Source organism: Schistocerca nitens, chromosome 1, assembly GCF_023898315.1.
Source record: "Schistocerca nitens isolate TAMUIC-IGC-003100 chromosome 1, iqSchNite1.1, whole genome shotgun sequence".
NCBI lineage: Eukaryota > Metazoa > Arthropoda > Insecta > Orthoptera > Acrididae > Schistocerca > Schistocerca nitens.
In genome coordinates this window covers 1270458685-1270473401 of record NC_064614.1, presented here as the reverse complement: position 1 = coordinate 1270473401, position 14717 = coordinate 1270458685, and the positions used below count along the sequence as shown (strand labels likewise).

At 38.2% G+C, this 14717-nt stretch overlaps 1 protein-coding gene across 1 annotated transcript in view; it reads left to right on the top strand.

The window, feature by feature from the left end:
* The window catches only part of LOC126234036 (piwi-like protein Siwi), a 257707-nt gene that overhangs the window by 80507 nt on the left and 162483 nt on the right, over positions 1–14717 (top strand). The window contains exon 6 of the mRNA XM_049942902.1: positions 5987–6238. Coding sequence (XP_049798859.1) covers positions 5987–6238 — 252 coding nt within the window. The remainder of the gene's footprint in view (positions 1–5986; positions 6239–14717) is intronic.

Sequence of the window (14717 nt, the reverse complement as noted above, 5' to 3'; positions counted from 1 at the left end):
ATTTAAAGTTTCATTTAAAACCATTGTGTTTGTTTTGCCAGTTTGAACATACTGATCTCCAAAACTACAGTGTCATGGGGTTTTAACAGAATACTCAGGCATAGCTTGGAACAACATATAGACTTAATTTCATCAAAATCAAAACAAAATGTGGAGAAAAAAAAATGTGATTAGTTTGATCTGAAATCGTCTACTCAGCTTAGTAGTTTGGATGTTTACCTCAGTGGCACAATCATCATGGCATAGTACACCAACGAAATAGTAGATGGTGTTGTTAGATTTGCAGTACACCAAAGAAACAATAGATGGCACTGTTTGTTTCTTAGTACATCAAGGGACCAATAGGTGGTGGTGTTATTTTCGTGGTTCACCAAAGAACCAATAGAGGGCAGTGTTATTTGCTTTAACTTAGTGACATACATATTTTCACAAGTTTATGTCAGTGACAGAATGAAGCACTGCAGTCTTAGCTTTACAAATACAAACTGACATCGACTTTTCATGGCTAGGATATACAGATTTATGGATTTCACATTGTTTGTGAAAAACTTAGTGACATTGCTCTGCTCCTTTCAAGAAGTCTTATTTATATTTTTTGCCACATAAAACGAACTTATTGAGTTTGCTTTTTGATTTGGGTGTCTACTAAATACATTTAATTTTGTTTAGTTTATGGATAAAAATTACTACAAAATAGTCAAGTGTTTCTGAATACAACAGCACAGCTAATAGACAGAGGACTATGTGCTCTCCAGAATCCAAGGAAGATTGTGAGGCAAAATTTGTTGCAGCTCAAGAACATCAGGCTTTAACTAGATCTTTGGAGACACTTTCCAAAGGCAAGGCATGAAATAACTCTGATGGAGAGCGTCACACATAATCTCACACCTCTCCTTCATTTACAGAGTAAACTGCCAAAGTTCTCATGGTGTTTGCACAGCTGCTTCACGTCTGCTCCCTGCTCCCATTTTAGTGAAGCAAACAAAGTCTTCGTTCATGTCCCCAATCATACTGCTTCTCACACTGTACACAAAAAAACTTTATAAGTCAAAAATAAATTCCAATACTCAGTTAATGCCAGGTTTCTTATTGCACTGTTTTGTTTTCTTTGTCACAGTCAGTTTTCACAGAAAAGTTGTATTTATGGCTTATCAGCTTACTATTAGAATACTACTGCAGAATCTGAATTTTCAGTAACAATAAACAACGCTCAAGATCAGAGAGAGGGGAAGGAGTAAATGGACAGAGAAGGAAGGGAGGAAATTGACATAGAGGGAGGGAGAAGAAGATGGACACAGAAAGACCGTGGGGGGGGGGGGGGGAGGGGGGAAGGACATTAAGAGATATATCTAACTCCCATACTTATTTAGTAATTGTGAAGCATTGCTGGATTTGCTAGTTAATTATTAATTATTATATGTGAGACAGAAAGCAAAAAGGTACCTCCTGTTGAAAATTTTTGATTTTGAGTTATTGTAATTTTTAAGTTTAGTGCTAAATTCGGACCAGATTGGAAAAAAAATGCATATATGTACTATCCTTAAAATGTTCTTTGTGAAACGGTGTAGAGTTTTTTAAGTTAACAGAACACAACATGTGGTTAAGCCCTCCAGACTTATAGCACATTACAGTGTACATAAATTTAAAACAAGTAAATTAGCTACAAATTGAGAGAAATTAGTGAACCTTGTGTTGACTTTTTTTGAAAGAATATTGGTATTTTTATTCTACGTTATCCCCAACTGCAAATTGGCAATGTATGTAGGCATTTATAAATCCCATATAAAAAGGGATCACTTGTCTTGTCTTGCATTTATGTTCTGAGAAAATGTTCCTTTTTTATACAAAGCTACTCTGAGCTCCTTAAAATGCCTTTAAACTTTAAGACATAACTATTCTGCAAAACACTAGATACACTTCTGCATGATTTTGAAAGGGGGATCTTGCGGGCCAATGTTATTTCCCCGTAACGACAAGAGGTCCATTTTCGGAAGACTATTACTTTTAGTGATATTCCTGATTCCTGTTGAAGTCAAATAACTTTCAAATTAATATGAGGATGTATAGATGCAGTAAATTATTATAATGGATAAGAAAATGAAAAGGGATATTTTAGACATTATCAAACAGTTTTTCTTCTACTGAAAATTTTACTTCTCTGACAAGAGGTCCCATTTCTGTTTCTGTTTCCCATATTTAAATAGGAATTGTTGTAAATTAAACATTCAGACTGTTTGGAATTTCAGCTTTCCTTCAATAGCAAAGTTCTGGTGTTGTCATACCCTCACCCAATCACATTAACAGCTGCAATCGAACTAAACCAGCAAACTGATATTCAGTATGCTTGACTATTGTTCTATGCCACTTACGTGATGGTTATTGCTCAATAATCCCTCACACTATACTCGAAAATCTTAAGAGTGTTTTCTTATTCCCTATGGCTCAACTCATGCAAGGTACTTAATAGGGGCATATAACTGTTTCTATTCACACAGTTTGGACCAGGGTACCCCTGCTCTTGGGTGTACACTAATAAATCTCAGGGGTACCTGTATGCCAAAGTTATACATACTTATCTAATTATATACTGAATAAGCTAATATTTCTTTTCATGACTTAAAACTGATTAATGTACTGCTGTGGATTAAGTGGTTCCAGATGGAATATATAACTAATCGAGCTTATGTATTGTTGGGGTACAAAGGTGAACATATACCATATTTACTCAAATCAAAGCCGCACTTTTTTTCCGGTTTTTGTAATCCAAAAAACCACCTGCGGCTTAGAATCGAGTGCAAAGTAAGCGGAAGTTCTGAAAAATGTTGGTAGGTGCTGCCAAAACTAACTTCTGCCGTCGAATATATGTAGCGCTACACAGGCATGCTTTGCAGGCACAAAGATAAATACTGGCACCAAAACTTCTGCGTCAGGAAATAAATTTAAAAAAAAAAAAAAAAAAAAAAGGTGGAAGACGAGCTTTTTTTCCTCTACCCCGATTTTCGACCACTGCATTTTCATACATTATCCATCGAAGTAAATATAAATTCTGTATTGTTCATCTTCGAATGCTGCAGCGTTTCAATGTACTATTAAAATCTGACTGGCAAGACTGTTGTGGATATTTGTCAATATGGCCAACTCTACGTTCTGAATTTTTTCCTACCTGTGAGAAGAGATGGTTGCTAATAGGAACTTTTATGAATTGTGAATCCTAATAAACTACGAAACTAGATTGAGACAACAGCAAACGTGGAAGAATATACATATCATGTCATGTTTATATTCGTATTATTCTTATGCATAATAGTGATACAGTCAGAAATGAAGCACGGCAATTGACTAGATTTTTAAACCTAAGATGACTCTAATTTCTGTGCAGAATGTAATGTACTAAAGAGGCATCTGCAAATATTTTCAAACGGAGAAAAATTTTCACTAAACTCTTGTTCAGAACATCTTCTATCATATGCAGTCTGGTATTTGGTTCTTGTTGATCGTTTTCAAAGAAAGCAGCAGTGTAAGTAACAACAAATAGCAGTCTCTTGCTATTGTTTCGCTAATGAGATGATTCCTCTCTCTCTTTTTTAATTGTAAGCGGCGGTAGCATGCACTAAAGCAAACAATGCTGCGAGCGGCGACAGGCCGTAAACACTCATTATCAGAATGTGACAAACAATGCACGAAACAGTACAGTAATGCATCTTCAGCTTAGAGTGACATAAACACCTATAACAAAGAGAACAGCACTTATCAGATCAAAGAAAAATAAGCAATCAATTCGAACCAGACGAAGCACGTGAAAAAGGAAGGGTACCCGTATAAATACAGACGAAGCGCCTGACACATAGCAATGGCTACCTGGTAAAGCTTAACTGCTAAGCTTACGTCTTGAACCAAACTACTGTAGCTGTATCGTCATTCATTCGACCTAAATTGTGTCTCATATTGCAATGGACCAATTTTGTTTTGATTTGGAGGTGCGGCCTAAAACTTTTCTCTCCCCTTGAATTTCGAGTCTCAAATTTCAGGTGCGGCTTAGATTCGGGAAAATTTTTTTTCTATGATTTCAAGTCTCATTTTTCAGGTGCGGCTTAGATTCAAGTAAATACGGTAATGTCCCTTAGGGATGCATGAAGAAGAAAGAGACTTTAACAAATCTTAGTGTCTGTCTGCATTCCATTTTTACTGAAAAGATGTAATGTACATTAATTAAAAACTAAATCAAGCCCTCTCAGACTGTGTTTGCATGCCATGCACTCTACTTCAGCCTCCTGCTGCTGCCAGGAGTACAGATAGTATGAGAAACTGGCTTGGCCTTCAGCAGTCTCCTGCCACCACAGGTCCCTGATGTGCTGGCAGCCAGGTCAGCTCCTCGCACCAGTGAAGTACAGACCTATAGCAGTCTGAGGCTGCCAATGGCCAAACCACCTCCTTGCTCCAGCTTCACTCCTGGCAGCAGTGGGCAGGCTGCTCGCACTGGTGCCACGTATCTGGGACAAACTCAGGGACAGTGAAAACATTCACATAATTGTCAGAGGTTTGAGTCAGTCAGTTGTCTCACATTAAGTTAAAACTGTCAGTCCCCAATGGTGAGTCAAAAATGTACTTATAACTGATGTGGCAGCAAAGACTAGTTTCATTAGGTAATTTACACTGAAGAGCCAAAGAAACTAGTACACCTGCCTAATATCGTGTAAGGCCCCTGCGAGCATGCAGAAGTGCCACTACACAACATGGCATGGACTCAGACTAATGTATGAAGTAGTGCTGGAGGGAACTGACACCACAAATCTTGCAGGGCTGTCCGTAAATCTATGAGTATGAGGGGATGGAGATCTCTTCTGAAGAGTATGTTGCAAGGCATCCCAGATATGCTCAATAATGTTCATGTATGGGGTTTTGGTGGCCAGCGGAAGTGTTTAAACTTAGAAGAGTGTTCCTGAAGCCAATCTATAGCAATTCCAGGTGTGTGGAGTGTCATTTTGTCCTGCTGGAATTGCCCGAGTCTGTCGGAATGCACAATGGGCATGAACGGATGCAGATGATCAGACAGGATGCTTATGTATGTGTCATCTGTCAGTCATATCTAGACGTGTCAGGGGTCCCATATCACTCCAACTGCACATGCCCCACACCATTACAGAACCTTCGCCAGGTTCCCTGTTAACATGCAGGGTCCATGGCTTCATGAAGTTGTCTCCATACCCGTACATGTGCTTGCACACAATTCAATTTGAAATGAGACTTGTCCAACTAGACAACATGTTTCCAGTCATCAGCAGTCCAATATCGGTGTTGATGGGCCCAGGCATGGCATAGAGCTTTGTGTCGTGCATTCCTCAAGGGTACATGAATGGGCCCTGAGCTCCGAAAGCCCACATCGATGATGTTTCGTTGAATGGTTCACATGTTGACACTTGTTGATGGCCCCACATTGAAATCTACAACAATTTTCTGAAGGGTTTCACTTCTGTCATGTGGAACGGTTCTCTTCAGTCATCATTGGTCCCGTTCTTGCAGGATCTTTTTCCAACCACAGTGATGTCAGAGATTTAATGTTTTACCAGATTCCTGATACTGAATGTACACCTGTGAAACGGTTGCACAGGAAAATCCCCATTTCATCACTACCTCGGAGATGCTGTGTCCCATCGCTTGTACGCTGACTATAACACCATGTTCAATTCACTTAAATCTTGATAACCTGCCATTGTAGCAGCAGTAACTGATATAACAATTGTGCCAGACACTTGTTGTCTGATATAGGTATTGCTGAATGCAGCGCTGTATTCTGCGTGTTTACATCTCTCTGTATTTGAATATGCGTGCCTGTACCAGTTTCTTTGATGCTTCAGTATAATTTGACTGAAGAAACTGACAGCAAAAAAACGTGTACATCAGTTGTTGAAACCAGCTAGTTGTCCCATCAATAGTTTTAGTACATCATATCACAACTGTCTAACTGAGCTGATTTAATTGTTTTTAGGCTTATGGGATAATCATAAAAGACCAACAACAACCGCTACTTGTCTCTCAACCAAAACAAAGGGACCGGAGGAGAGGAATTAACAACCTGATTTATCTGATTCCTGAATTGTGCCGCACAACAGGTATCACTGATGAAATGAGGTCAAATTTCAGCCTCATGCGAGCATTAGCTGAACATACCCGCCTCGGACCAGCTACTCGCCAGGAAAGGCTACGTAAATTTCAAGACCGTTTAAGAACAAATCCACAGGTAATGTAGCTGTGACTAATTCTATTTTTGTAATAAATGCTTCAGTGAATAAAAAATGGAAAAGTAACAATTCAGTACAGACAGACATACAAGCACACAACCCTGCAATGAATCTAATGAATCTAATGTGTCAGACAGAAAATTCAATCAATAAAGATGATATTTCACAGAGAGACAAGAAAGGATTGCCAGTAGTTACTTCCAGGATATATAACTCCCAGTGCTTCTGAAAGAAACACTTAAAATAGGAAATAGTACCTGTCTTCCACAACTATGAATTTCCAATCATTCTTCAAGAACTGAGGAAGTGAGGCAAAGACTAAAGTTACAGAGAGTAAATGTAGCATCTCTGACAACATAATCTCTTCACTACTAGTGTGTAGCATGCCTCATCTTGTTAAAAGTGGCAGCTTGTTGCAATGTGGGGTACACTGGACACCATAAATATTGGGGAGCAATTCTGAATCATGCCTTACAGCAAGCACACAGAACAACTGTAGATAGGTCAGAACAGGATTCAAAATGTGTGTATCCCTCATGAATATGTCCAAGATGTTCTCAATAGGTTTGTGAGATGACCGCTAACGAACAAGAAAGTACTTGCATCAAGCACTGTTTTCCCTATAAATCAAATGTTGAATTTTTAATTTTTGCTTTTTTTAACATGTTCGCATACAGTACTTAGATTCAGTCATTGAGTACACCGTTGCAGGCGCTCCTGTCTGTGATGCAGCGTGAAGGGTAACCGCAGCCATAGTCTCCGAGCTGATAGTCCATGCTGCTGCAAACATCGTCAGACTGTTCATGCAGATAGTTGTTGTCTTGCAAACGTCCCCATCTGTTGACTCCGGGATCGAGACGTGGCTGCACGATCCGTTACAACCATGTGGATAAGATGCCTGTCATCTCGACTGCAAGTGATACAAGGCCATTGGGATCCAGCACGGCATTCCGTATTACCCTCCTGAACCCACCGATTCCATATTCTGCTAATGGTCATTGGATCTCGACCAACGCAAGCAGCAATGTCGCGATATGATAAACCATAATCACAATAGGCTATGATCCGACCTTTATCAATGAGGCATCACAACAACATTTCACTAGGCAACACCGATCAACTGCTGTTTGTGTATGAGAAATAGGTTGGAAACTTTCCTCATGTCAGAACGTTGTAGGTGTCACCACCGGCGCCAACCTTGTGTGAATGCTCTGAAAAGCTAATAATTTGCATATCACAGCATCATCTTCCTGTTGGTTAAATTTCGCGTCTGTAGCATGTCATCTTCATGGTGTAGCAATTTTAATGGCCAGTAGTGTATTTGGCATACTGTGTTCCAATCCTGGTGTATACCTCAGAGATCTGACGGAAGATAGAGATGCAAAATACAAGCTAGTGAGATCATAGACTTGAGAAATAGTATCCAAGATGGACAGGTTAATAGGAATGAGAGAGGCAGGGAATTAGTGAAGGAGGAACTATTACAGGATAGAATAGAGTAATAAAGGCTTAGATGGTTTGGACTTGTTAAGCGAATGGAGGAGAAGAGGTTATACAGAAAGATTCACAGGATGAGAAGGAAGGGATATTCCTTGATATGAAATTTTACATTAACACTTTATTACAAAGCTATACTCATGTTGCAACATTAATACCATGTTGCACATTAATATTGCAGCCAATCTTTATCTGCGAATTGCCACTTACTGTAGCACAACTGCCAACAAACATAATTTTCTCCCAATTATCTAGAAACTTCTAATGATGGCTTCTTTGTTAGATAAATGTTAACAACTGCAGCTCCTAAATTCTCACATACTGATTTTTGAATACACATTGTGTGACTTTGCTAAGTCATGAATACCCCAATAAATCAGAATATCTCTTAGAGTGAATATACTGAAGATTTACATACCCAAAAAGGCCACTTTCTCTCATTAGATCATTGAATACTAACAGGTGCAGCACAATATATCTCATATATGGATAACCATAGCCAACAGTAAGTAGTTCATTCTAAAGTATTGACATGCATGTTGCTGCAGGGACCATATTTTCTCTTCTCCAACAATGCACATGATCCTCCGTCAGGTGCCTGTATGGCCTAACTGTAGGGAACAGGTGCCCACCTTTAACCTACATAAAACTTTCCTTCCATGAGGATGCCACTACCATCAGTGTAACCCATAGAAAAGATGAACTTGCCATCCATTGTGCTTTTCATAGTACTTCTATCCTGCCATCTTCTTATATAAATGAGCTTTATGAATGAAAAAAGAGAGCATCTCTGCAGAAGATTCTCAGAGCTAAAGAAAATTCTCCAAGAAAGTTTACAATTTCACATGAATAAAAAATGCAAAGCATATTGTCTGACCAGATAGTTTCTTTCTCACTAACTCCTCTCCTCCTCGAGAAAGTTCTTTGTGTGTGTTATGTGCCACATATGGCACAGACCACATACATTTCATGCAGCTTACTCAGACAGACAAAGCATTCAATGTACAAATACAGAACTGGTATGAATGTGTTCTGGAAGAGTTGAACTATGTTTTATTTTCAGTTTCATGTATGACAATAAATTAAGATGATATATGGACAGTTTATGAAAATGCATGTGCATGTTACTGAACTTTCAACATGGGAAACTTTTTTCTTATTGAAGTTAGTTGAACACCTTATGCGAACAAAATCTTCAGAGCACATTACCTTTCTGCCTACTCCAAACCAGAACACTATCATAGTTTTCTAACAGAAGATAATTTTGATTAAAATTAATGTGATTCACACTAGCCCACTTATGCATCAAATACTAAGTGGTCACCTGTGCAGTTTCATTAGGAGAAACAGACTGCTGGGTTTGTAATTAACCAGTTACAGTGAAACCCTACTTTTTCACTTTTCAAGGGACTTCAAAAAAAAATTGTGTAAAATGCGGGAAAATGTAAAATATTGGAAATAACATTTAAACTGTAGAAGTTACACATAGGATACCCCTTGCATTTTCACATTTTATGTATGATATATGTACATAACAGGCATCAAAAGACTTGTATATTATCCAGTAAAAACCACTGATTTAAATGGAATTGAAAACTGTCTGGGCAGTAGGAACGTTTGACTCAGTTTCATACTCTGTTTTTGAAAGACTGCAGCTGTCATTCATTATTTAAATAATGAAATACTGCACTGGTTATGTATTTTTTCATGCTTAGCACAACACATTTTGAGAATTTTTTTCTCATTATCAAGTGCAAATCTATACATAAGTTTTTTGTGTGGTGCTTGAATATGTGTTATTCTCCACCTCTTGCACTGTAGTCATCTTTTTGAGGTTATCAGGTACAGTGCCTCCTCAGTTATGTGGAAAACCACACACCACTATCACTCACATTGTTTGTTTGTATAACATCACAAAAAATGGATAGTAAATACTGCACTTGCCAATGAGAATAAATTCACATAACACCTTTCGCTCACCATGAAAAAAAATACGTAACCAGCACTGTGTTTAAACTACAAACATTTGAGCAACGCAAAGCGAATGATGGTGTCAGCTAGTGCTACAAGTGGTCAAACACCAAACCATACTAAATATGGTTCAAGAAAAGTGTCACGATGATCACAACAATCACAAAACTCCATTTGTGCAGTGGAGACATTTTGGAAATAGTTGTGATTGGTTATAATATCTTTATTTAGATGAACCTAGTTATATAACATCAACCACTACGCCAAGTATAGCTGCCAGCAGCGGGAGATATGGCATGAATTGTTCCAACTTTTACACACTTACCAGTTCAGATCCACTGAGTAGAGTGCCCTGGTGTCAAGAAACTTATCACGTAGTATTTGTAAATGCTACTGGACAGCCAACATCATGTCAGCATCATATTTTTGTTCCACAAACATTTTTTCGTAATGCATAAATTGAGGGGGAAATTATAAATTTGTTGACACAAAGTCAGGTGTAAATTAACGTTGTGTACATAGGAAATTTGACGGGAATTATAAAAAAATGTCGTAAACAGTAATTCCAGGAACGTAAAAGTGTATTATTTTTTCTGATCCACCTACGTATTTCTAACATAACAAAAAACAAGATTTATGCTGTGAGAAAACATACCGGAAATATGCCTGGGAGAAAGAACAGGAGGGCTTGCTCATGTGTCAAATACTAAGCACTACTTTTAGAGTTTCATTAGGAGAAACAGATTGTAGGTTTGTAATTAACAGGTTATTAATTTTGTGATCCACCTAGTTATTTCTAACATGACAAAAAATAAGATTTATACTGTAATAAAACATATCTTAAATAGGAAAACAGTTACTGGGAGAAACAACAAGAGCGGTGTGGGAGAAAGAACAAGAGCAATACAAAACAAAATACCTCAGTATTGCAGCAATATTTATTTTGTGTAATACAGACTGAATTAGAGATTAAATTCATTTGGAATTATTTACTGGTAAGGCCTTGTTATTAAAATTTCAAAACCTATGACAATATAATTTCGTTCTATAGGTGCTTACAATGATAAACTGTGCATTACAACATGCCATTGAATCTGCCTGTGCTTTATTTCTGTGGCAATTGTGGAGAAACTCTACTGACATCACACTCATCATTAATACAGATTCTTGAAGGGCCACTGTCACTACAACAAAATAATTGTCTCCTCATCTGAGTTTTCCAAAACAGCTTCATTCTGCCCTACTGAAGTCTGTTGTAGGCCCTCTTATCAGATGTTTGTGGATTCTGGAATTGTGTCATTAACCATGGTTCAATGTCATTCCTTTATTTCCAAAAATTAAATCATTATGCTAGTTTTCTCTTGGCACGTAGCATGCAACAGCATTTCCCTATATCCTAGCATTATCTACAGACCCAGGTCATGAAGCATCAATATTAGTAAACATTTCACTATAATCACTGCTGCCTGCACATTGATACTAGGAGAGCCCTTTTGGTAATATATTCATCTTCATGTTCAGTGGGCTCCAAGATTGGTATATACATGCAGTTGAGGCCCTCACCATACATGGAAACTGATACCTTGATACCTTGATTGCCATGTAAGTTTACTGTTTCTAGTTCTCCTATGTTTCTGGGACTGGAGCCACAAAGGTGCTTTATGGGTAACAAGTCAAAGAAAATCTGAAAATTACGGTGATACAGTTCCCTGGTGTGTACCTAAGTCCTCTCCTACACCATTCTGAGAACCTCGGTCTTGTAAATAGTGTAAAAATATATTCATTTTCATTTGGTTTGGAGGGGCACCCTCTTTTCTTTCATTATTTTTGGGAAGAAAATGATTCACTGCCAGAATAATGTTTTCATCAATAAACCTGTATGACCTTCTACAGTTTTCTCTTCAGTATTTCTTCAGGCTATGTATATCATTGCCTGTCTTATGAGACACTCAGATCAGTACCAAACACTGTATGTAGATAGAGTATCAACTAAAACACCAGTTTAGTATGTGGTATGTGCTGTTGTCCAGTAGAACATGTGTAAATGTTAATTAAAAGTAATAACACAACTATGGAGCACAGGAAATACATTTCAGAAAGTGATAATTTTTTTAGATCTTATGTGGTTGAGTTAGTTGAATGTCAGGTCGTCGTGTCAGAGGTCCCGTGTTCAAACCCCACTGATGACAATTTGTTTTAATTGTTTGTACATGAAATTGTTATGTGTGAGAACTTTTCCCTGACATGTAAAGGGATTTTACAGAGTTTGTAGCAATGTTCTTTTGGCAGTCTGCTTTCGCTTCATTAGTTGAAAGTCTGGTGCCAAGCGCCACGGTTTTCGAATCCGCGCCAGATGGCATGGACCTTGATTACCACTAGAGGTCTCTGCAGCTAGCATGCCGTAAGCTGTGGCTGCACGCGCTCTTGGCCCACGTATAATGTGAGAGCGCCACTCTGGGGCATGTGGTCCAGTTGCCAATAGCGATGTACCCTGTTGTGTATTTAAGCGCCTGCCTCTCACTTAGCGAATCAGTTTGATATTCACGTGAGTCTCTTGATATCTCACTTACAGACATCGTGTTTACTTTGCTTACTTCCGTGTATGAGTGGATGTTGTTGATTTTGTGAGGTTTTTGCTTGTGACCCCGTTGCTTATTGCTGGTTGTTCTTGGTGTCTTGCTCGGTCGTCTGTCGCTGTGCATGTCCTTCCTGTCCCGTTTGTCCATCTTGTTTGTTTGCAGGCCACTCCCATCCAGTCCCACCGTACTTTCATTCACGGCAACCACGTGACCGGAACGGTCATGGTTACAACAAAGTAGCATACCTATAGAATACATTTGTATAAATAGGTGTGCTGTTCTGTGGGACATGTGCAACAGAACATACATCACTCACGATGAAGCATCTAGTGCATTTGTAGTTTCACAGAATAAACATAAACAATTGGAACAGTAGAATAAAGAAACAATTGCATCACATGTGTAGGAGTATTAATAGTCCCATGTAACATTTTCATGCCAAATACAGTCAAAAATTGTCATAATTGGGGTATGGACCAAGGACCATTGGTATGACTAACACTCTACCAACTTCCCCACAGAAGCTATAGATACTAATTACTCAGAGTTATGTGTTTACTGTTCTCTGTAGTTCTGACATTACTTTTAATTAACCTTTACGCCCATTCTCCCTTAAATCTGTATTTAGTTTTCACAAATTTCTTTTTTTCAGATATGCTTTTCTTGCCATTGTCAGCCTGCATTTTTATATCCTCTCTACTTCTGGCATCCTCAGTTATTTTACTGCCCAAGTAGCAAAACACATACTACTGGAAGTGTATTATTTCCTAAACTAATTACCTTAGCATAACCTGATTTAATTCAATTACATTTCCTTATCCTTTTTAGCTTTTGTTGATGTTCATCTTATATCCTCCTTTGAAGACAATGCCTATTCCACCCAACTGCTCTCCCAGGTCCTTTGCTGTCACTGACAGAATTACAGTGTCATCAGCAAACCCCTACCTTTTTTATTTCTTGTCCTTGGATTTTAATTCCTACTACAGTTTTTTCTTTGGTTTGCTTTATTGCTTGTTCAGTGCGCAGATTGAATAACATATGGGATAGGCTACAACTCTGTCCCTCTCCCTTCCCAACAAATGCTTCTCTTTCATGCCCCTCGACTCTCATTACTGCCGTCTAGTTTCTGTACAAGTTGTAAATAGCCTATTGCTTCCTATATTTTACCCCTGCTACCTTCAGAGTTTCAAAGAGAACTTTCCAGTCAAAAATGTCAAAAGCTTTCTCTACGTCTACAAACGCTATGAACATAGGTTTGCCTGTCCTTAAACTATGTTCCAAGATAATTCGTAGGGTTAGTGTTGCCTTGTATGTTCTTGCATCTCTCCAGGATCCAAACTGATCGTCCCTGAGATCAGTGACTAGCAGTTTTTCCATTGTGCTGTAAAGAATTCGTGTTAGCACTTTACAACCATGACTTATTAAACTGATAATTTAGTTTAGTACTTTTTATCATGCCAGCAACTGCTTTCCTTAGAACTGCAATTATTACATTCTTCTTGAAGTCTGAGGGTATTTTGCCTGTCTCGTACATCTTGCTCACCAGATGGGAGTGTTATGACATAGTTGGCTCACCCAACGCTATCCGTACTTCTGAAGGAATTTCTTTTACTCACAGGGCCTTGTATCATCCAAGATCTTTCAGAGCTCTTTCAAATTCTTCTCACACTATCATATCTCCCATCTCATCTTCATCTATGTCCATTTCCCCTTCTTACCTTCAAGTTTATCGTCTTTGTATAAAACCTCTATATACTCCTTCCATCTTTCAACTTTCCATTCTTTGCATAGGACTTGTTTCCCATCTGGGCTCTTGATATTCATACATTTGCTTCTCTTTTCTCCAAAGGTCTCTAATTTTCATGTGGGCAGTATCTATCTTTCCCCTAGTGAACTATGCTTCTAAATTCTATTCTTCTAAATAGTTAAATTTTTCCTCTAGATATTCTTGCTTAGCTGCTTTGCACTTCCTGTAAATCTGATTTTTTAAAATGTTTGTATTCCCTTTCACTTGCTTCATTTGCAGCATTTTATGTTTACTCCTTTCATCAGTTAAATTCGGTATCTCAGGTGTTATCTACGGATATCTTCTAGCCCTAGTCTTTTTACCCATTTGATCCTCTGCTGCCTTCACTATTTCACCTCTTAAAGCTACTCATTTGTCTTATAATGTATTCATTTCCCTTGTTCTAATCAGCTGTTGCTAAATGCTCCCTTTGAAACTTTCAGCAGTCTCTGGATCTTTCAACTTAATCTGGATTCCATTGCCTTCATTTCCAACCTTTCTCCAATTTAATCTACAGTTCAATAAATTACAGTCTTGAGTCCACATCTGCCTCTGGAAATGTTTTACAATTTAAAACCTTCATTGCCTCAAGGTCTCTTCCACATATATAGTCTTCTTTCATGATTCTTTAACCAAGTATTAGTG